This window comes from Borostomias antarcticus, assembly GCF_949987555.1.
Source record: "Borostomias antarcticus genome assembly, chromosome: 22".
In the NCBI taxonomy this organism is placed as follows: domain Eukaryota; kingdom Metazoa; phylum Chordata; class Actinopteri; order Stomiiformes; family Stomiidae; genus Borostomias; species Borostomias antarcticus.
The window spans coordinates 8,965,748-8,988,257 of record NC_140255.1 but is presented as its reverse complement, the minus strand read 5'-3'; the positions used below and the strand labels follow the sequence as shown (position 1 = coordinate 8,988,257).

The 22,510-nt window shown below is 44.4% G+C and overlaps 1 protein-coding gene across 4 annotated transcripts in view; it reads right to left on the bottom strand.

Moving 5' to 3' along the window:
* Positions 1 to 13,282: 13,282 nt before the first annotated feature.
* The window catches only part of tcf7l2 (transcription factor 7 like 2), a 90,327-nt gene continuing 81,099 nt past the window's right edge, over positions 13,283 to 22,510 (bottom strand). For 2 of the 4 annotated variants that reach the window (XM_084456611.1, XM_084456613.1), the window contains exons 10-15: positions 22,314 to 22,476; positions 21,496 to 21,603; positions 20,452 to 20,500; positions 19,637 to 19,687; positions 18,242 to 18,314; positions 13,283 to 14,003 (exon numbers count right to left, since the gene is read on the bottom strand). In XM_084456611.1, coding sequence (XP_084312737.1) covers positions 13,511 to 14,003; positions 18,242 to 18,314; positions 19,637 to 19,687; positions 20,452 to 20,500; positions 21,496 to 21,603; positions 22,314 to 22,476 — 937 coding nt within the window. In that variant the 3' untranslated portion in view covers positions 13,283 to 13,510. Of the gene's footprint in view, positions 14,004 to 17,592; positions 17,666 to 18,241; positions 18,315 to 19,636; positions 19,688 to 20,451; positions 20,501 to 21,495; positions 21,604 to 22,313; positions 22,477 to 22,510 lie in introns of all 4 variants that reach the window. The other 2 variants (XM_084456612.1, XM_084456614.1) reach the window with 2 other exon arrangements.

Sequence of the window (22,510 nt, the reverse complement as noted above, 5' to 3'; positions counted from 1 at the left end):
TGGCAATTAGCTCAGGTATTGGGTGGGCCTGGGTGAGTGTGTGATCAGTGCACTGGTGATCTTCCTTGATTTGTGTGTGTGCGTGTGTGTGTGTGTGTGTGCGCGCGTGTGTGTCACCTCATTATTAGGTGTGAACCTGTTTTATGATTGGGAGCTTTAATGAGTGGAATTAACCCTGGGGTGTTTTTCTCTCTTCTCCGTGCCACACAGCTCACACAATTGAGCCTCACAGAAACCAAGAGCTTAGCTTTTAGCACTAAGCTATATGACGCACACGCTGGTGTAAGAGTGTGTGGTAATGACTTCAAGGTGCTAATCTGCTCTTTATTTGGATTCAAAATGTGGAGGGAACGGATCATTCGCCCTTTAATAATGATCAATGTCTGATTTCCACTTCCACATCTGGTGTGTGTGTGTGTGTGTGTGTGTCTGCGTGCGTGTGTATGTGTGTGTCTATGTTTGTGTGTACACTACCGTATCCCTGCATGTGTGCAAGTGTGAGCCATGTTTTTACTCAGGAGGTCTCTGTGTTGACCTCCGACCCTGTTTCTCGGAGGACACTGAGCTAAGAATGAAGCAGCATATCAAAGAGGAGAAGGGCACGGGGAGGCCAGTGGGTTTCTGGCAAAATCATCTCAATAAATAAATATCACAAGACACTGCCGGTGGGCGAAGCTTTGATGTGGGGGTTGAACCCCACTCTCTATCCCTCTCTCCCTCACTCTCTCCCCCTTTCTCTCTCTCTCTCTCTCCAGTATCTTTACTCACCCCCAAAAAAACAACCACTCGCTCTGACAAAACATGTGAAATGGTGCTCGTCAGCCCGTCCGTCTAGCAGCATTTCAGTTGCTTTCACCAAGGTCTGTTGTTTTCCTCCAAAGAGACCAACTGTGGTTGAAAAACCCACCATTTTTTGTGCCATCTATAGAGACTAGGCTTGTGGTGATAAGGATCTTTATCAAGGTTCAACATTCTAAAAGCTTTATTTTTTAGGTGTAAAAATTTAAATAATTTTAAATGAAAAGGGTAATCTACACATCTAGGTGAAGCGAACTGTATTTTTAGACAGTACCTTGAAGAACAATGTACGCTAGGGCTCACATCTTGACTTTTTCAAACAGGCCAATCCTGTAAGCGAAGGTCAAACACGTTAAAGGACAGGTTCGGAATTTAGCATTATAAGCCATGTTATAAGGTTATTTATAACCGTATACAGAGGCCGATATCAGAGTTTCGTCAAATGGTGCACTCTTGAGAAAAAGCCTGTCGGCGCTAATACACTCAATGGATCCATAGGTGCATAGACAATATCCTTAAAAAATGCCCTGGCTAGTTGCTAGCTATGGGCACACTCGAAAAACTTCACGCTGTAAACCTCTGCGAAATTTGGATTGGGATGAATTTCAGACGAAATGCAGAGGCGAAAGGACCTATGGTGTTTACAGGACGACTTCAGAGCTTGGTAAGCATAAACCATGTAATTCCTGAACTTGAAATCTACGTATATCATACTTTTTAGAGTTTTTCGAGTGTGCCCATAGCTATCAACGAGCCAGGGTGTGAGTGCCGACGTTATTGACACAGAACTCTGCACTGCACAAAACAGAAATATTTTAACCTGTACTAGTCAGATACATGCCAGTATGTATGTATGTATGTATGTATGTATGTATGTATTTATGTATGTATGTACTGCGAGTGAAAATAGTTCTTTGCTAAATTATAAATAAAACCCGATCGGAAGCATACTTTGTGGCGTTTTTTTTGTCAGAACATCAATGGACACTAGTGACCACTCAATTGAGTGTCCTGTTTTTGAAAACGAGAGTGTATGGTGTTTTTGAGGGATTTTGTCTATGCACCTACGGATCCGTTGTGTTAGCCGTGATGGGCTATATCTTCTATTCTCTGTTTGACAAAGCTTTGATATCAGCTGTTGCATATGATCGTAAATAACCTTTTAACATGGCTTATAATGCTGAATTCCGAACCTGTCCTTTAAGAATCACTGAAATATACAGTTTTCTAACAAAACGCAGAGAGTGAATTTGGCTGCCTTGCCTGACGACAAGCCTTTGTGATAAAGACATACAGTAGGCCCCTCATGAGCTTCTCACATACGATATGTGAACAAAGCAAGAGAATGAGTTCTCCACAATGTCAGCTGGCAACCTTTCTCCGTTGACATTGATAGAAAGACTGTGACCTTGTTTAGCATACAAGAGCATAATATTTACAGTGCGTCCTCAATGGTAGGACAATTGCACCACACACAATGTACGTGTCTCCAAGGCCACACTTCACAACAACAAAAACAATACAGTTCTCTCAACATAAATCTCAGCCTCATTTGATGATGATGCAGACGATTAACTGTGCAATCCACTATTATGGTTAACTACGCTCAGAGCAGAACATTCACCAGGGAGCTCTTTTTTTCCTTTTAACATTGGGAAAATAATCTCTAAGCAAAAGCAATACAGTGAAGTTTTTCAGTGGAATTGCATGTGTGTTGCCTGCCGTTGCCTCACAATGGAAACCAGACGTTGTTTGTTTGAGGGAGGCCCAAAGGGCAGGTTGAAAAGTTGTTGTTTTTCAAGTTTGTCAAGTGGAAGTACAGTCAATGAGAAACACTGGAGAGATGTTTGTTGTTGTTTGTTTTGTTTGTTTGACTGTTGTTTTAGCGTCACAATAATAGTTGCTAGCCCTGTCATTGTGTGACCGGAGACCATCGCATTAACTGTTCCACCAGCGTTCTCTTCCAGGAACTACAGCCCTGTAATGATATGATTAGCATTAGGCTCTAGTACCTTAGTCAGATACCGCATGAATTACCCTATTAACCATATTACAAGATTGTGGGAACTGGTTTATATCCAGACAAACACGTCAGTGCTTAAAAAATAACCAGTAAGCTCATTGTGTCAGTGTGGCATGACATTCATCACTATTACAGCTCACTGAACGACACATTTGAGACATCCCACATTTCTATGACTCTTCTGTATATTTCCTGTAATTACAATTCTGTTTGTCTCCTGGTTTCCATCTGCGGTTAAAATGACCCATCATCAAGTAGAGGCGAAATTTATTTTTTTATTTAAGACATATTTATTATAAGGAATTCATTGTCTCACAGAACATGTTTGGGAAGATCCATCTGTTTTCCCTCAGTAAATCATTGAGTAGAACACTTTTTCCAATCACAGATAGATCTGAGCGCAAACAGCCTAATAGCAATAACACAGTGGCAGAGCCCGGGGGCTGCGATAGTACATTAAGCTCAGTAAGTGGTCAATAACACTTAGTCCCTCAATATTGAGAAGTGTGTGTGTGTGTGTGTGTGTGTGTGTGTGTGTGTGTGTGTGTGTGTGTGTGTGGAGAGCTTTAACACATGACTGACGAGCGGGGTTAACCCACATGTCTCCAGGGGGAGCATGTTATTGACTGTTGAACAGACTAAATTAATTTTCAACAGCCCTCTTCAGTTGAACAATGACGGTGGATTATTGTTGTAAGAGGGGGGCCCCGGCCCCGAGCGGTCTACCCCAGGGCCTCCTCCTCTCCTCATCCCTCCCGGAAGAAAGACGCCAGCGCTGTTCTTCAGGCCGACAGCGGTTCTCTTTCGCTATTGTTCCACCCATACTTCATCCATGTAGTATACTGCTTAAGTGTACAGTGCTATTTGTTTTTTTTCCTCCTCAAATCCAATGAAATATCCATTCAGATGACAGGCTGTGGGCGGGACTGTGCTTCACAGCGTGACGATGGCGTAGATGAGAATGTCTCTGTTTTGCTTTGCTCTACCAGACAGAGGGGTGGAGGTCAGGGAGTTGAACGAGGGGTCTCGGCTCTAATTGAAGCTGCTCTGCTTATTAGTTCGGGCTTCATCTATTTCACTCTCACTTCTTCCCCCTCTCTCTTTAAATGGGGGCCGAGACACAAAAGGCCTCCCACACCCAACACATATGCTACGACTCTGAAGTGACGGCATTGATCTGCTCTATAATGGCTCTCATGTCTGCCCGACACTCACAGCATATTGTCAATAACCCTAATTGTCTCTGCCCCGAAGGTTCTGTTGTCGTCACACTTTAATCTGCTGGTGAGATATTCAGTAAACTCACTAGATACTCGTGTTTACAGCGAGAGACTTTTCATGCAGAGGTTACAATACTCCCATCTGCAATTTAATTCAAAGAGTGAAACTTTCATATATTATAGATTCATTACACATGAAGTGAAATACTCCAAGGCTGATTGCCTCCATGTTGCTCCACGTTGATGCAGTCATTTGTGCAAAAGGAGCCCCCACCAAGTATTGAGTGTATACATGAAAATACTGACCATACAGTACAATCATGAAGATTAAAACAAAATAGGCGTGAAATATTTCACTTTGTGTAATGGATCTAGAATAGCCTACATGGAAGTTTCACTTTTTGAATTAAATTACGGAAAATAATGAACTTTTTCACAATATTCAGATTTTTGGGGATGCACCTGCACATTGGTTACAAAACCTGGTATTCACTGTGACACTTTTAATAGTTAATTGCACAGCAAAAACATATTGCTCTTTTTACTATTTGAATTGACATTCCAACCAATTATGTATGTACTATTGGAACTATGGAATACTTGGTGTTTCAAATAAATGACCTTAGTGCACTTTCGATTCCAAACCAGCTGAAAATAAGAACATCTGAAGTGGACGTTTTCCTTTAAGTGCAGAGCGTACTACTTGTTCTAATGGTCCGATCTTTGGCCTTCTGGTCCAAATGCATGCACACGTTCTCTTCCAGTACTTGGCCGTAATCTCCCCGGGATCTCAACGTTTAGCAGGGGAGTTTCCACGGCTCAGCAGATGGATCCCGGCAGATGTGCCGAAGTGATAGTGACTTCAATTTGTTTTTACACGGACTATAGTTCAAGGTCAGCTGCGGGACAAAGCTCGGGGTTAGGGGTTCCCACTGTCCCGATACCGAAGATGAAAAGACAAATGGAGATATAGACGTTTGGCAGCGCGGAACTGTCGGTGCAGCTTGGGAATCATGAGGAACTGGGAGGGGGGGGGGGGGGGGGGTGCATTTGAACTACACTGCTCCCGAGTCGGAGTACAGATTCACAGCTGAGGTAGTTTTCCCAAGGTCACGGGCCTGGATGATGAGGGGTAGTAGTCTTTACATCTGGACTCCATTACAGAAGGCTGCGCTACGTCCCCCCCCATCTCTCCTCCCGTATCTTGGTGGAGAGATGGAAGACAGACAGACAGCCTCGAAATCCAGGCCTGTCCTCCCCGCGCGAGAGACATCTTCTATCTCTCTCTTTCGACATTTTTCTGCTTTTTCTCACATTTCTTCTGACATTATGTCACAGAAACGAACGGCAACGGCAGCGAGAACAATGCTCAACTACGCAGACTAACATGAGAAAGTGATTCTGTAGAAGATCCCAGAGTCCAGCTCCTGTTTCCAGAGAGAAGGTCACCACCCCCCCATGTTAGGCCACATGGCTGAGAGTCACATCAGTGTGGTTGGTTCCTAACAGAAGAGTCACGTCAGTGTGGTTGGTTCCTAACAGAAGAGTCACGTCAGTGTGGTTGGTTCCTAACAGAAGAGTCACGTCAGTGTGGTTGGTTCCTGACTGAGAAGAGTCACATCAGTGTGGTTGGTTCCTGAGAAGAGTCACATCAGTGTGGTTGGTTCCTTACTGAGAATCACATCTGTGTGGCTCCTAAGTGTGAGATCAAGCTCAATGTTATGGTGTGTGTGTGTGTGTGTGTGTGTGCAGGGGTGGGGTTGTTTGAGGGGTAAGTGCGGGATATATTTTGCACATTTCTTTCAGATGTGACCAGAAAGGTCCACTGTGACCACGCCTTCCCTGTGAGCTCCAGGCTGCTCTGAAGACCAGGTGTCGTATTAAAGCGTCTGACCTGGGGTTCATCATCGTTGCCTCATCCACATCTGTAGATGATGTCAAGGATCATAGTAACCTAACTACTCCAACTTACTCCACCCGCAAACAAATTTGAACTTTTGATTCATTCAAATGATCTGTATTTGTTATTGTTTTATCCTAAAGGCCCATCCACGGTGTAATGATAACTTTAAAATAGATTTAGGATTTATACTGTATATAAATGGATAAGTGGATGAATGCATGTATGTTTAATTATAAAGTGTGACTGTGAAAATATCAGTGATAGAATTGAAGGTATCTGCCCTTCATAATACTGTAGGCCAGGCTTGTGGAGTGATGGGTGGATTGACCAATCAGATTTAGATTTTGAATGGTCGGGAGTTTATTTTATTTCACCACTTCTTCCAAGCATTCTCAAGGCCCAGGTACAGTATATACATCACTACTGCCCTAGTACAGTATATACATCACTACTACTGCCCTGGTACAGTATATACATCACTACTGCCCTAGTACAGTATATACATCACTACTACTGCCCTGGTACAGTATATACATCACTACTGCCCTGGTACAGTATATACATCACCACTACTGCCCTGGTACAGTATATACATCACCACTACTGCCCAGGTACAGTATATACATCACTACTACTGCCCTGGTACAGTATATACATCACTACTACTGCCCTAGTACAGTATATACATCACTACTACTGCCCTGGTACAGTATATACATCACTACTGCCCTAGTACAGTATATACATCACTACTACTGCCCAGGTACAGTATATACATCACCACTACTGCCCTGGTACAGTATATACATCACTACTGCCCTAGTACAGTATATACATCACTACTACTGCCCTGGTACAGTATATACATCACCACTACTGCCCTGGTACAGTATATACATCACCACTACTGCCCAGGTACAGTATATACATCACCACTACTGCCCTGGTACAGTATATACATCACCACTACTGCCCAGGTACAGTATATACATCACTACTACTGCCCTGGTACAGTATATACATCACCACTACTGCCCTGGTACAGTATATACATCACTACTACTGCCCTGGTACAGTATATACATCACCACTACTGCCCTTGTCTTTGAAATTGAGAGTTTAACATGTTTTTGAATGATTTTTCAAGGTGCCCACCCACATCCATTGTATGACCAAAACAGTGGAAGAGAAATTATCAGACTTTCTCAGAAGTGCTAGTTTTGTCAACGTTTTGATCTGAACCATTGTATGTGATCATAAGTAACCTTAAAACAGGGCTAAACATGCATTTTCCCTTTACTACTCCTTTAAGCAGCACACGGCCGTCACATCTTGGACGTGTTGCTGTCGATGGTCGTTTGACGGTGATGGCATTAGGCTATCTGCAGATTTTTGGTTCCTCTGAAGGCCTATGTCCAAAAGTCACAGTTTACCGCTGATAACAAGTGTTATTTTCGCTAGTCCTGCGGTATCCATTGAGGCCTGAAAGAGAAGTCTCTTACTGGAGTTATGTTATTGTAGAGCCCAGATGATTAATACTTATTAACACTTTACAGTAGTCTCATCGAGATTCCTTACGTAATATGTACCACACAACATATGATGCATTCGGCAATGATCACCTGTTTAAAACCTAACAAAGGTACAGCATTTATTGTTAAAATGTATAATTGTACTGTAAAATACCATGTCAGTTTTTAAATACCTTATGAGTTGTTTTTTTAAGCAGGTGCTTAAAATGGGAAAAAAACTGTTTAAACTCTTCAATTCACTATCTGTCTGTGGTAAATTATACTCGTAAGCATATAGCCATGAAAATGACAGTGCATTTTAGTGTAGTGTATCTTATAACCAAAGTGGAGTTTGATTTGACCAAATTCTAGGTGAGTTGATGTTGATATTTCTTCACTGGTCGGTGTTCCATTTTAAGACACACAGCACCGATCTGTCCCTCCTGTCTAGAGAGTTGAAGCACCTTGAGAATTCTGAAGGTGACAAACAACATATCAAAAATAGACTGTGTGTGTGTGTGTGTGTGTGTTTTCTCAGGCAGGCGTCTCCTCAACAACACTCAAACCAAGCCTTGTTATTATGCAGTGGGGATGTCACAGAGTTACAATAGCCAGCTTAATGAGGGACAGTGGGAAACTTTCAGGCAGGTCATAATATGAATTATTTGTCATTGGGAGTGTGTGTGTCTTTGGAAAGGGCCGGTGTAAAGCGGGATGAAGGAAGGCCTTGACGGAGAGATGTGGCACTAGCCTCGGGGCTGGCTCCACCGCCAGGATAGTTAGCTCGCTAGACTGTACTGTACACCGCCATCATTAGAGACTGGGGTAGGCACAGGGAAGGTGACACACACACACGCACGCACGCACACACACACACACACACTGAGGTGCACATGATCCGCACATGCACACGCGTAGGAGCCAGACACACACACACACACACACACACACACACACACACACACACACACACACACACACACACACAGAGACAGAACACCTGAATAGCCTTGTATAGTCTCACACACTTCCCTTTCTTGGTGTGTATAGGTATGTGTGTCTGGTTGTTTTTGTGTGCATAGTCTGTGTTCACTTATGCTTTTGTATGTGTGCGATGTGTGTGTGTGTGTGTGTGTGTGTGTGTAAGTGTGTGTGTAGTGATCACTCATAGTACATTTGTGCCTCCAGTTCAGACTCTGTCGCTACAGAAGGTATCTTCTATTAGTCTTGTCTTTCTAATTTTAGTTTAGTTTTGGATGAGCGTACAAAGCTCGTTTTACGAAAATATGTATTTAACACATTTATTTTTATATGGATCATTCTTTGTGTCCTTGATTAAAGATGGCTGCATCAACAATACATCCATTGTGTTCGGCGTTCCCTATTTATTTCTTAGATGGAAAAGACTTTCAAAATGTAAAAAGATAACCTTTTGTGTGCGTCAAGGTCTGAGGACATATGTATGCCTCATAAAAAAGATTGAGAGCATAGAATTTAACCACGGGGGAAAAAAGAAAAAACGTTTGGAGTAAAATTCCTCTCATAAAAGATACACCCTCCATTCTTCTCGTCGGTTGGAAAGGCTAGCGCAGAGCGGCACAACTGAAACCTGAGCATTCTTTCAGTCCCTTTGTTGTTAGATTTCGACGTAGCGTAACTTTGTTTTGAATCACTGAAAGCAGAAAAACCCAAGAAGTAGCCTAGCAAAAAATCACAGCTGTGTCACACCTGGATGGAAAACTGAAGCAGTACAGTAGGACTGACCTGTGGGCAAGGCTTTGATTAAATTACGTCCACTTTAGAGAACCGAAAAGCCGAAAGTTCCAACTAAATGTGTTGAGTTGAAATTAGTCTTTGTGTGGGGCGGGTTGTAACAGAAAATGTCACCTCGTTTATAAACTCTATTATACTTCCTGAGGTTGCCTGGAACTGAAGGTGAGGAGGAATGGTACTGTCACACTCTGTATCCCTCACAAGGAAACATTCACCCCAATATCCACACACACACACAGGCACACACACACGGAAAGGTACAGTACCAGTTCTACAGCTGTCACACGATTCCTCAATGGCGCAGCAGTTGCCTCCAATCAAAGTCAAGTCATCATGTCATCTAGGACTCATGAGCCTCTAGCGAAGGCATTGCTCAAATCATTAGAAGGCTACAGAGTCTCTTTGGGATTTCTACCTTGTCTTTCTCTCCCAGTGCTCTCCAGACTGACACACACACACACACACACACACACACACACACAGGAACTTTTCTATGGTTAAAAGTGGCCGGTCTCTAAGGGGCCTGTGCTGGAGGCCAGATGTGGATGAAGTGACAGTACTGTAGGAAGCAGCGATGATCACTCTGCATTCACTGTACAGTACAGCCCCCCCCCCCTTCAAACCCCCTCGCTCCCTGGTCCTTCCTGTCCAAGCCAGAGACGCCATCTTTTCTCACAAGAGCGTCTGGCGCCCGAGTCTCAGCTGGGCAGACTGCAGTTACCAAGTTTCCATGTTTATATGTGTATCAACAGACGTTTTTTTTGTCTAGTTTATATCCTACGAAATAAACCCTGTTCCATTTTGAATGACCAGGAAATAATAAAATGTGATGTAGAACATGATGTATAACAATACATAGAAAATATGCAGTATAGCATTAATGTCCAATAAAAGCAACTTACAATGTTTTGAGCTAGTGTTGGGGGTTGAGTGCCTTGCTAAAAGGCACAACAACAGGCAATGACTCGAAACACTTGGGTCTCGAAACACCAAGGGCTCAGGTCAGCTGCTTTAACCACTGGGCTATAGTACCCCCCCCTCACGGTGAAGATATGAGAACCAACAAAATATCATTTAATTTATTCTAGTGGTTTAAAAAAAATTGTGATGATGCACTTTGGCAGAGGTAGTTCACCTTCAATCTTTGGTGTTTTTTCATAAATAAATGCAACAGCCTCAATGTTCCCATAATCCCCCATGAATTATAACACATTTGTGTATAGTATTTCGCTGCTTAAGTAGGGCAAGGTCATCTTTCAGTTTTTATTTATTTATTTATTTTACAGATTATGGAAGGGTAAATTGTTAACTTTCAAATCATATGCCATGCATTGAAATCTGCAAATATTTGTAGACGATATGCTTCTGTGAATGTTGTTACTGTACACACATCACTAAGCAGAGAAAAAGTGCCTCAAATATTCTGAGCAGTTCACACTTCTCAGTCAGGTTATGGGTGGGAACAGCTTGCCTTCGTTAACAAAATATGTCTATTCAGTGATCCTAAAACTGATGTTTGTTTCTTGAGTGGTTTCAAATACTTAAATATTTGTAATATGAAAAAAGGTACACTGTAAAAATAAATAAATGTTTTACTTCTTTTTTTTTTTTTTTTCCACTAGCACATTTCGACGACTGCCAACATAAGGATCAAAACACCGGACTGTCACACTTTCTTGATCTGGCGATGTACTATTCATAAACCTTTATGACTGTACTGATGCATGTCTTTAAATGTTACCCTTTATCATATATAGTAGTCCAATTCCAGCTGTGTTTGTTGACTTCCAAAACCATATATTTTTTAATGTAAGCTTAGAAAAACAAGTCCCCAGTGACACCTGATTTATAGGATAATAACAGTGCTACACAATAGTCAACAACATTATTACCTACAATTTTTTGTAGAAGTACTTGGTACTGTGTACTCACATTTACCTCCGAATGTCCTTCATTCAATGACACCAGGCTGTTTTCTCCTGGAAGAAGAGAGAGTGCTCTAGTACTCTATGCAGTTCAAGGGTAGAGCCCATGCAGGGAATGAAAAGGGCCCTGAATGCATGCGTACATCCAGCGGTCATCAACAGAGGAGCTCTCCTTTTCTTCAGCATGATTCATTGGTCTGTGATTGTTTTCCTTTTCGATTTCCATTCAAAAAGCACTTTACGCCTCCATTAACGTTGGTGGGCTGTTTTTCCTTTTACAATGATGGGACTGATAGATATGGATATGTTTTGGGACTGAAGGATAAGGGTTATATCCAGGAGGCCAGATATCGGGCTTGATCGTTTGTTAGTGTCATGTCTACCCAAACCCATAACATTGCTAGCGTTGGTATAAGAGTGCCATTCACTCTATATAGTTCACTACAGTTCCTATCACAAAAGGTAGACACAATTTGATCTGCACATACTAAGTTGCTTTTATTAATACAGAACTGCATGCTACAGAGACTGTACAGCATAAACATTTATTCATTACAAAAACATGGTTTTGGAACCATTTGAAATAACAGGGGAGAAGAAAACAAAAAACAAAACAAAAGAAGATAAGAGCATAAAATAGACCAGGAACATCACAGCCGTTAAGGAAACATTCAAACTATTCATCATTAGCATCTTAATAAACCAGAGAAGAGATCGACAGGTTACAGTCGCGTCATGTCAACTACGATGGCACCGGGTGGATGATTCTCTTGTAGCTTTTTTTTTTAACTTTTTTTTTTACAGCCTCTTGCAACATCAACATGCCTATTTTTTCTATCTACCTATATGTAGTAGTGTACTTAAAAGTGGCAGTTTGTGTATTTTTTTGTATTTATTTAATAGTTTTTTTATGAACCTCCTAATATACATAATTTGGCCCTTGTGGGTTTTATACAGTATGATGTCCGTCTTTTTATTCAGTTTAAATTTTTATATTTGACAATCTGCTACCAAACACATTTGTTATAGCAACATTTATACTACATACATAGCAATCTATGTAACGTCACAGCAAAGAATGGTGAAAAACAAAAAACAAACGACAAAAAAAAAGAACCCTACAACTTGGTTAGAGGGGGAGAGGAAATTATCACAAAATTTGGCACGGAAAATCTGTACAGGAACCTACAGTCTGATAGAGATGAGACTGTCCAATAAAAAAGATGGGCTTTAAACACTTTCCAGACTACTGAAGACACGGTGCCCACTGTCCTTGTTTCAAGTTTTCTTTTCTTCTTTTGTAAAATGGCTTATAGACGCATTTCTTGAAATGAAGTTGTGCATACTTCTGTTGTGAGATCTACACAGTACGTTGGGTGGAATCCAGGTTTTCAGTAAGGAAAGAAATGAACTTGTCAATAAACAAAACAAAACAAAAATCAAATGATTTGCCTTTAAACCTCCTCATAAAAATGGATCATTTATATATAAGTTGCTTACGTTAAGAAAAAATATTTGTACAATGTTTTAAGAAAAAAATATTTAAAAAGGGACAACATACAAGATACAACAAGCAATCTCTAAAGCAATAAATACTAATGGTCCTAGTGTTTGTATCGTAATACCCACAGCACCCACCCACCCACCCCTAACAGCCCCCCCTCAGTCTCCACTCCCAGTCCAACCCCCCACCTGACTCCACCCCCAAAGGTAAACAACAACAAAAAATAAAAAAGACAACGCAATGGAACAATGTATATTAACACAGTAACCCCCCCCCCCAATATTTCTGTACATTTAAACAAGAACAAGTAACATCACAATTAAAGTTGTTCCTCACTAAGAGAGGTGACTCCACTCTCCTCAGCCCCTCTGGGGTTTGAACAGGTGTCAGATGATTGGTTCGCAAGCTCGTATTTAATACAAATAATGATGGAGAACCAACTCTTTCAAGAAAAGGGCTCACTGAATAATCTAGCCTACCTTTTTATATCTGTTAAACAAGCTTAAGTTGCACTACATAGCATTTCTGTCAGACTGTTGAACACTACAAAAAAAAAGAAAGAACAAAAACAAGTCATAGAAATGTTGGCAGATTCACAAAGCTAGACTACAGCTCATGGTTTTATTATTTCTTTATAATAATTATTTTTTCGATAATGATGGGTCAAATATTGACCAATGAACTTTGATAAAAACAGGAACTAATTTTCAAAGCCATGTGGCACAGAAACAAAAGAAGAGACTGAACAGAACGGTGAGACAGAAGGAGGGGCCAAGTACAGGTGTGCAGAGCTAGAAAAGAGTGTGTGTGTTTGGGGGGGTGGGGGGGGGGGGGGGTGGTGAACAGGGCGTGACTATTCTATAGACTTGGTCACAAGTGACAGAGGCTGCGGGGTGGCGGAGCCGGGGAGGAGCGAGCGGGAATGACACAGTGGCGCCGAGGGCCGCGCCGCCGAGCCGGGCTGCCGCGACGAGGACGAGACGTCGCCGCCGTGCTCCGACGAGGCGCCGCCGCCGTTGTGGGCGGAGCCACTCGTCTTTCGGGCCCTGGCGGCAGCAGCAGCAGCAGCAGCAGAGTTTTCCAGCAGAACCAAAGATGGAGGAGGAGGAGGAGGAGGAGGAGGCCCAGCCAGCAGGTGCGAGTGGTGGAGCGTCTGGTGGGCCGGCTTCATAGTCAGTGAGAGAGGTTGCATCTGTTCAGTCTGAGGTTTGGACTCTTTCGAGGACGGGGAGGGGGCCACCGAGGAGGGGGAGGAGGGGGGGGAGTCTAGTAAGCTTCCTTCCGAAGAGGGAGGACTGGCACAGCTGCCTTCACCTTGGATGTAGCGAATGCACTTTTTTTTTCTCCTACAAGGGGAAGGGAGAAACGCGTTGTTTAGCACATGAATGATATTCTAAGATCTCTAACCGCACAATCTCCAGGCCTCAGCAGCAACTTCAACACACCCGTCTCCTTTGTCTTTTGCCGTATAATATTACCGCTTGTAACGCTGTTACCAATCCGGAAGCCATTTTATAGATCACAGGAAGTGTTCTCCGGCTGCATTGAAGTGGATGCTGAGGCCCGTCGCTAAGACAGGATCTGGGTCCTAAAGGTGACCGGGTCAGATCCTCCATCCCCCACAGTATGACGAGAAACACCAGACAGGCACAGAGGACAGGACTGAGAGCAGAGGACACACGGGTGATGCCATGAAAATGAGGAGAGCGGACGAGGTGACGAGGGAGAGGAAGTCGAGACGAGGAGGAGGAAGTCGAGTCGAGGAGCCGTTTCCGAGCTACGGTCAACTCTGTCTCGATCTTTTCCCGAGGTGCTTGTTTTGTTGTTGTTCTAAACGCTTTTCGTGAAAGACCCGCAATCTCCGCCGAGACAAAGAGCTTGGCCTGGCGCAGAACTACCGCTGGGGATAACCCTGGTGTTCACAGCTGCATGAAATCAGTACTAAACCTCCCTCCTTCCTTCACTATTACCTTCCTTCCTCCCTCCCTCCTCCACTATTCAGACTAAACCTCCCTCCCTCCCTCCTCAGCGCCGTCTTCACTACTCTGACTGTCCTCTCTCGGGGGTGAGGAGGGCGAGTTAAGATGCAGGGGTCAAAGGTCAGAGAGATCCACACTATAGGCTGCACCTGCCCCTAAGACGTGTGTGTGTGTGTGTGCGTGTGTGTGTGCACGTGCGCAGGGGTCACAGACCCCTCCCCACGGTCTGCTGTGCCTGCAGCCAACCCCACTGGTCTGAACAAGATCCACCATCCCGACTCTTCGCTGGGCCTAAACTCTTAAGGCATTGAAAATAGGTGTGTGTTGTGTTGTGTTGTGTTGTGTTGTGTGTGTGTGTGTGTAAAAATCTGCCCTGACCCCTCCCCCTTTAACTCCCTTTTCATCGCAACGTTGGCGGCTGCCTGAAGGACGAACTGCGGCGTGTCAGACTCTGAGCCGAGCTCGCTCGCTGGGACGGGAGGAACAGACGAGTCTGAGGTGTTTCAAAAGGAGGGGGGGAGGAGGAGGGGGGGAGGGTAGGGGGGGAGGGGTTAGAAATGAAGCCAGCGAATGAAAACAAGGTTTCAGTTTAGCTGGTACTTTGAAAACCATGGCGTTCTACGATCTATTGTTTGAGGTTTCAAGGTAAGGCCTGTTTCTCAAGTCATACCCCTGAATGTACTTCTGCAGGTAAGGGTTTCTAAACAAAATAAAGTGTTTGAGAGAGAGAGAGATGGAGCGAGCGAAGGAGAGAGACAGAGAGAGAGAGAGACTGAGGTAGTAGAATGGAAAGCGCTAGTGAGGAAAGAGACATTTTGGATAGTCACACAACAATTGACGCTGATGGCATGCGCAGACAAAAGAAAGGCATGCACGTCGGAACGTCTGGACAGTCAACCCTGGGACCCCCACACCACATTTGTACGCACGATAAGTACACGTTAACACAAAAGAGTTGCCTTGAGTCGTCTGCTTGGCTGTCGAGTACTTTGTTATACTACTGCGCAGTATTGACTGCCGGCTACGGATATAAATACCATCATTTCTTCACCAGGGCTGCCGATGCGTATTGCTGCAGTATGTTGTCAAGTGATAACTGCCTGTCAAACTGCTACAAATGAGCTAATATCCATTTTCTAGCAGATGTATTGATTTATAGCATGTGCCCGTGTAGAATATTGATTTCCCCGCCTCCAGGGGGATTACGCAAGATGCATCTTTCGGGAAATGGAGCCCAACGAGGTCTTTTAACCTCTCAGCTCTCTAGATGAAGACTGAATTATCTCTGGTTTTCCCAGTCCTGGTTGTCTAGATGAAGACTGAATTATTCCTGGTTTTCCCAGTTCTAGCTGTCTAGATGAAGACTGAATTATTCCTGGTTTTCCCAGTTCTGGTTGTCTAAATGAGGACTGAATTATCCCTGGTTTTCCCAGTTCTGGTTGTCTAAATGAAGACTGAATTATCCCTGGTTTTCCCAGTCCTGGTTGTCTAGATGAACACTGAATTATCCCTGGTTTTCCCAGTCCTGGTTGTCTAGATGAAGACTGAATTATTCCTGGTTTTCCCAGTTCTGGTTGTCTAAATGAAGACTGAATTATCCCTGGTTTTCCCAGTCCTGGTTGTCTAGATGAACACTGAATTATCCCTGGTTTTCCCAGTCCTGGTTGTCTAGATGAAGACTGAATTATCCCTGGTTTTCCCAGTCCTGGTTGTCTAGATGAAGACTGAATTATCCCTGGTTTTCCCAGTTCTGGTTGTCTAGATGAAGACTGAATTATCCCTGGTGTTCCCAGTCTTGTCTTGACCCCCCTGCTGCTCATGATCTCACATTAACACCTCAGCGCCACCAAACAACTACGAGAACCAGTGAGAACCAGCGATTTCAGTCGGCGGTTTGACAAACTCTTTTTTTGGGGGGGGGGACAAAATGTGACGCAAATCGGTAGGCCAGCGGGGCTTCTCTGAATGAGACGAGGCGACCTCGCTGTGGATTTGATAAATGCTGTAACTGTAACTACGGAGCAACCCCTCGCCCTCGGCAGACAGAGAGAACTGAGGATCTGAGGATATGTTCTGGCGCCTCAGGAGGAACAAACGTACGTATAAAAATAGGACGTTGTCCACATGCTGTTCACAGTGACGTACACCAAACGACGATGGTTCACATTATGGCGAGGCTCTAAGCTAAGGTCGTGGAGAGAGTTCGAGATGGGGGACAGGACAAGCCAGACACAGAGAAGAAGGGTATTACTTAGCAGAAACAAATACCTACCATGAAAACATTCCCAATTCAAAGACTGCTTGTGTCAGAACAGAAAGACAACAGGTAGGGACTAAGTAAGGGTTATCAGAGAGGAGTGTGGAGGAAGAAGAGGTGTTGGAGGAAGAGGAAGAGGAGGAAGAGGGCATAGAGAAAAGTGTCACTGTGGTGCCCCCAGAGAAACAGGGCCAAGTCTGAACACGACATGGTTATCAAGGGTGCCACTTAACACAGACATGACAGTTTAGAAGGCAGCCACTTACTGTTCATCTCCTGGGTAGAAAATGGATTTCAACCGTTCAATAATAGTGGGACGTTAAATCAATTGTGCATATATAAATACTGCATATAGTATATATACCGCATAGCTATACTAGTATAGCCAGCTGTATGTTTGTTAAGTCCAATCAAGAATGTCCTATGATGTTACGATAGCAGACAATAATCTGTAAATCCATTTTCTGCCACTTGGCGCCAATTTTTTCAAAGGCAAGAAGTGGAAAAATATGACCTGCTATATATTGGAGTAATATAGCAGTTTCCCTGACAAGAGGAAAGACCAGCTGTTCGCCATCCGTTAACACACCGAAGGAAACATACTGTTAACCCTTTTTATATAGAGAGAGAAATCATATCAAGGAGAAGGCGACAGTCATTACGATTATCTTCCTCTCAAAGGAGCTACAGGGGGTATACCTGCACGGTTTGCACCATAAACCCAGCTGGTCAAGCCCGAACAAGGCACGACACTTCTTTGGGGTATTTGCATCTGTTAGCCAAAGAGGTAGACACACAAACGTACACACAAGACACAAAAAAAAAAGAAAAGAAAACGGACACGTCATTGGACAGACAAAACACGTAGCCAGGGACTTGGGTCAGGGCTGCCCTGACACTGGGAGCTCCTCCTCCGTAGGGGTCAGGCCGTCGCTCTCCCCCAGATCTCCTCAGACCCTGCTACCGCCCCCTTCTTCCACCGAGGGGGGCGTCGTCTCAGATAAAACACACCCGCCCGCCCCCCAATCTCTATTTCCCGCCGGGATCAGTCGATTCGGGCGCCTCTTCGAAACAACACGCAGACACACGCCATTCACACGCGCACAACGGCACACGCACGGTTAATGATATCCCTCTATCCCAAAAACAGCCGGTAAAGATCAAACTGGACTTTGGCAGGGCAGAGTCGGAGGCAGTCGGGAGGGTGGCGACAGCCTGGCGAAACAGATAGGGCGGGGTAGGGGGGGGGGCGGGGGGGGTAGGGGAGGAGGAGGAGGAGGAGATCCCAGCTCATCCGAGGGAGCAGCCATCACCCAGGCCCCGGCACTTGTGCGAGCTCCATACACACCTGCATGGGCCGCACCAGTTATTCTGCTGGTCGAGCCCAAAGCGCGCTCTACACTTCTTAGGAGCACTCAGGTCTGGTGCCACAACAGGGGAGGGAAGCCAGCAGAGAGGAGGAGAGGAAGCACCAGGAGGAAGAGGGGAGGGGCGGAGGAAGGAGGAGGAGAGAGATAAAGAGGGATGGGGGGGACGGAAACCAGTGAATCTGTGAAGCTGGTGATCACGGCATATTGAGCTATTTAATAACCCCCCCCCCCGCCCGCCTCCCCTGAAACAGGCAGATGCAAGTCATTCTGCAGTACGTCTTCATAGGGACGACAGTCGGAAGACACGGTTAGTGTTTCAGACATTAGTAAAAAATCAAACTCAGGCAAAAAAAAAAAGTCAAACGATAGATAAATGTGCAACGGTTAAGTAGAACTGTTTTTATTTTATTTTTTATTTTTTTTATATATATATTTTAAATCTCCATTCTGATTCAAGGCCAGTGCTAATAAAAAGATTGGTTTGTTAAAGGAGCAGGATTATACTGAGGGGAAATGCAGATTTGATTACGTCTCTGCTAAGTGTCATCGGCAGTTACGTGGTCATTCTCCTAGGAGGAAAGGACAGGGCACAGGTGGCAGCAGTGGGCAGCAGTAACAGACTGTTAAGATGAGCCGAGTTAGTCCCGGTCAGGGGGAGCGCTAAGGAGTTTAAGCCTAGTGGGTGCAGGGAGGGAAAATGGCTACTGAGACCTGGATTCTAACACCTGACAGACGTTTCCTCAACATTGACCTGCCATTCCACATGGGTGTGCCACAGGTGACAGAGCTTGGCCCCAGTATTATAGCAGGACTTCAAAGTGCCACCAGCGCAACTGGCAGGTCAGACTGGTGAGGAACCCTGTACTGGGCAGGTTGGAACCAGGTCTGGGATTGGAGGTTTAAAAAGGGGGCGTGGGCCAAACTCATGCTGGCCAATGGGAGAGGCAGAAGCGCAGCTACGGAAGCAGATAGATTAAGGAGGTTTACCCTGGCAACTGTTACCCTGGCAACTTTCGGTCATACTCAACAAGCGATTTATTCACTTTTAACAGCTCTAGATTAACTTGCATATTGATTTTGCCAAAAATAGGGAGAACGTTCTAGACTGAATGACTTTAAAAAACAAAAGCATCATTAAATAAAATGTCAGTAAATAAAATTAAACATACTTTTACTCAAGGTGAAATATATAAATAAATGGCAACATAAAAAAAATTAGCAGCAAACAAGTATATTTCAAGAATACTGCATTTAGCTGAGAAATATTATAGTTCTAAGATTAAATACTGCACATTCATAGCTAAATAAATACATAGTAAATGGAAAAAGGAAAAACAACGTTAGTAATTTAATACTTAAAATGACATTAGCACCTGTAATCGGAGGAAGTGAAAGGCAAGGGTTTGGAAAATATTCTCTGTGTTCTGAAAAAAAGAACAGATAGAGAGGCCTTCAAGAAGGGATCCGTCACGAGACGAGCGTTTAATAAATACATGTTTACAATTCCGCATCTCTTCTTCTCAACTTGTCAACAGTGTAGAATCAGAGGAATATGAATGATAAGAATATCAAATAAATCAATAGCAGAATTAGCAAACCTCCTTAATTTTTAAGACGTGGGTGATTATTTTTCGTATGTTTATATAAAGGCATGCAGGAAAACAAGCAGGGTGGGGGGGGCAGCCCAAGTTACAATCAAACACACACACACACACACACACACACACACACACACAAGCGCAATGTATCTGCAGGGCACAGGCATTATAACACACAAACACACGCACACACACTACTGGAAACGTTAATGGCTCTCACAATGCTTAAATTTCACATTCTCAAAACACACATATCACAGTATCACAATGCTGGGGGCAAAATACGGACGGGGGTGTGAGATGGGGGTGGGGGGAGGGGGGGGGGATTGTCATGCATATTCAATGATATTAGCTATGGAGGGGATGGGGGGGGGGGTTACAAGCAAGTCTACCATTTAAATATTGCATTGGGTAGCATAACTATATACAGTACCAAAAAAAAAACACAAGCCAGGCAAAAGAACAAGAGAGGGGTGTGGAGGGAGGGAGGAAAGCAGAACACAGGCTGGTCTTTTATCTGGGGAGATGCCACACAGTCCTGGCGCGTGATGGGCCTCCTCTAATATCAGGGATAATTGGCGCTCACTTACCATTGCCCTCTCCCGGCTGCTTATCCCGTTTTCTCTTCTTCTTCTTCCCCTGTTGGTTGCCCGCCAAAAACAGAGAAATAGACAGGAACCTTAGTTATTATATTGCACAAGAGCCCGGGCATGAAACAGAACAAGTGGCCGCCGTCTTTATGTCCTGTTATTTATTAATTCCATCTCTCTCTCTCTCCCTCTCCCTCTCTCAGTCTGTCTCTGCTGGTGTGTACCAGCCCCCGCGGGCCGTAGCTCCTTGCTTCTTTTGTTGTAATCTTCAGTCTTATTTTGCTCTCGTTGGACAGCATTTGGACGGGCTCTGATCTAGTCGGGGTGGCAGATTTCTGTAAGGCTGTGTGTCCACCGGCGAGCTGCGCGTAGCTGAACAGCGCCAAGCTCACAGCTGCTTACAGCGCACTAGATCTGGAGTTTACAGCTGGCTACCGATGTTTTACAGCTACAGGTACGTTAGCAACGAGCGTCATGTTTTTGCAGACTGCAGATTAACTAGCCGGTGTTAAGATAGCTAGCTAATGTTAGCGGGACGTCATAGTTCAGCGGTCATGTTCTGGTTTGACTCAATCCACTATCGAATCGTGGCAAAACTGCCACAGTGAACTTTTGTCCGAGTCTAGTATTACAGCAGGGGAGATGGATCTTAAAAGGGCATCTTGTGGGAGAAGTACAGGGCGTTACTAGCCTCTTGAGACCATCCTGATCTCGCGAGCTCACATTCTGTTTCACTCCAGATCAGTCAAAAAATGGACGAGCCAATCAGCATTCTACAAGGAAACACCAGCAGCTACGCTGGGCCTGGTTCAGGTGTGACACCGGCAGAAGTTAGCGCGCGATAGACCGTGATAGACAGATGGTTCATCCAATCACCTGCCACATATTTTTTGACAGTGCCCAATAACGCGTGATAGACAGATGGTTCATCCAATCACCTGCCACGTATTTTTTGGACAGTGCCCTTTTCCAAACAGTTTCCAACGGAGAGTTCTGGTGGTGCGTCAGGGTACGGCCTTACGTATTGTAAACTTAAAAACTTACATAGTTGTCTCGCGCTGACCAGCCTGGGTAGAGCTGCATGTGCAGCTGTCGTTCTTTCCTGGCCAGTTCGTAGTATTTTGCCTGCTCCTCCCGCGACAGGGCGTGCCACTGCAGACGGACACACGGACGGGCGGGAAAGGGGGGACAACATTCCATGGAGATGAGTGAAAAGGTGGAAAGATTTAACTTCGTAAACATGAATAGATTTTCATCATTGCCCCGGTGTCTCGAGGGGTAACTGTCGTTGAAACTGAGTATAATGCACCGCTGTTCAAAAACAGCTGTTTATTAGTATTACTATTAGCAGGCTTAGGAAAGGTATGTGTGTTGTATACACTGTACAGTCCCTCGGTACAGGGAGCCGGCGAGCTAAGCTATATGTATATATCTGAAAACAACCCTAATGGCTGCCCGGCCCTGGCTGGCCTTCCTGGGGGCGTGTCTTCTTACTGGGGGCGTGTCTTCTTACTGGGGGCGTGCTACGTAGGTATCTCTCTTACTATTTATCTACTTTATTGATAGTGTTACATTGTCTTTTAATTAAGTATTTATTCCATGCTTAGTGTTCCTAGCTAATATAATTCAACACTTTCCAGGAGCTTGCTTGATCGTCTCGTTGAGAGAGGTCAGGGAAGAGTTTTTACTCCTATATTGACTCAAATGGCCGAACTGTTTTTCTCTGAAAATTAGGGTACAGGATCTACGTAATGTCCAGCCCCCTTCCCTCTCTGTGTAAACCTCCGTGTGTAGCCTGGGTGTATGAAACGCGCTGTATAAATAAAGCTTGACCCGGTGCGCGTCCGGCACGAGCGTCTCACCCTCCGGCCCAGGATCTGGTTGATGGCGGCGCTCTCCTTCAGCGTGCACTCGGCCACCACCTTGGCGCGCATCTCCTTCATGTACAGCATGAAGGCATTGAGCGGCTTCTTGATGTGCGGCTGCTTCTTCTTTTCCTCCTCCTTTTTGGAGTCGGCGTGTTTCCTGCGGAGGAGCAGCAGCAGGGGGAGTGGCAGAG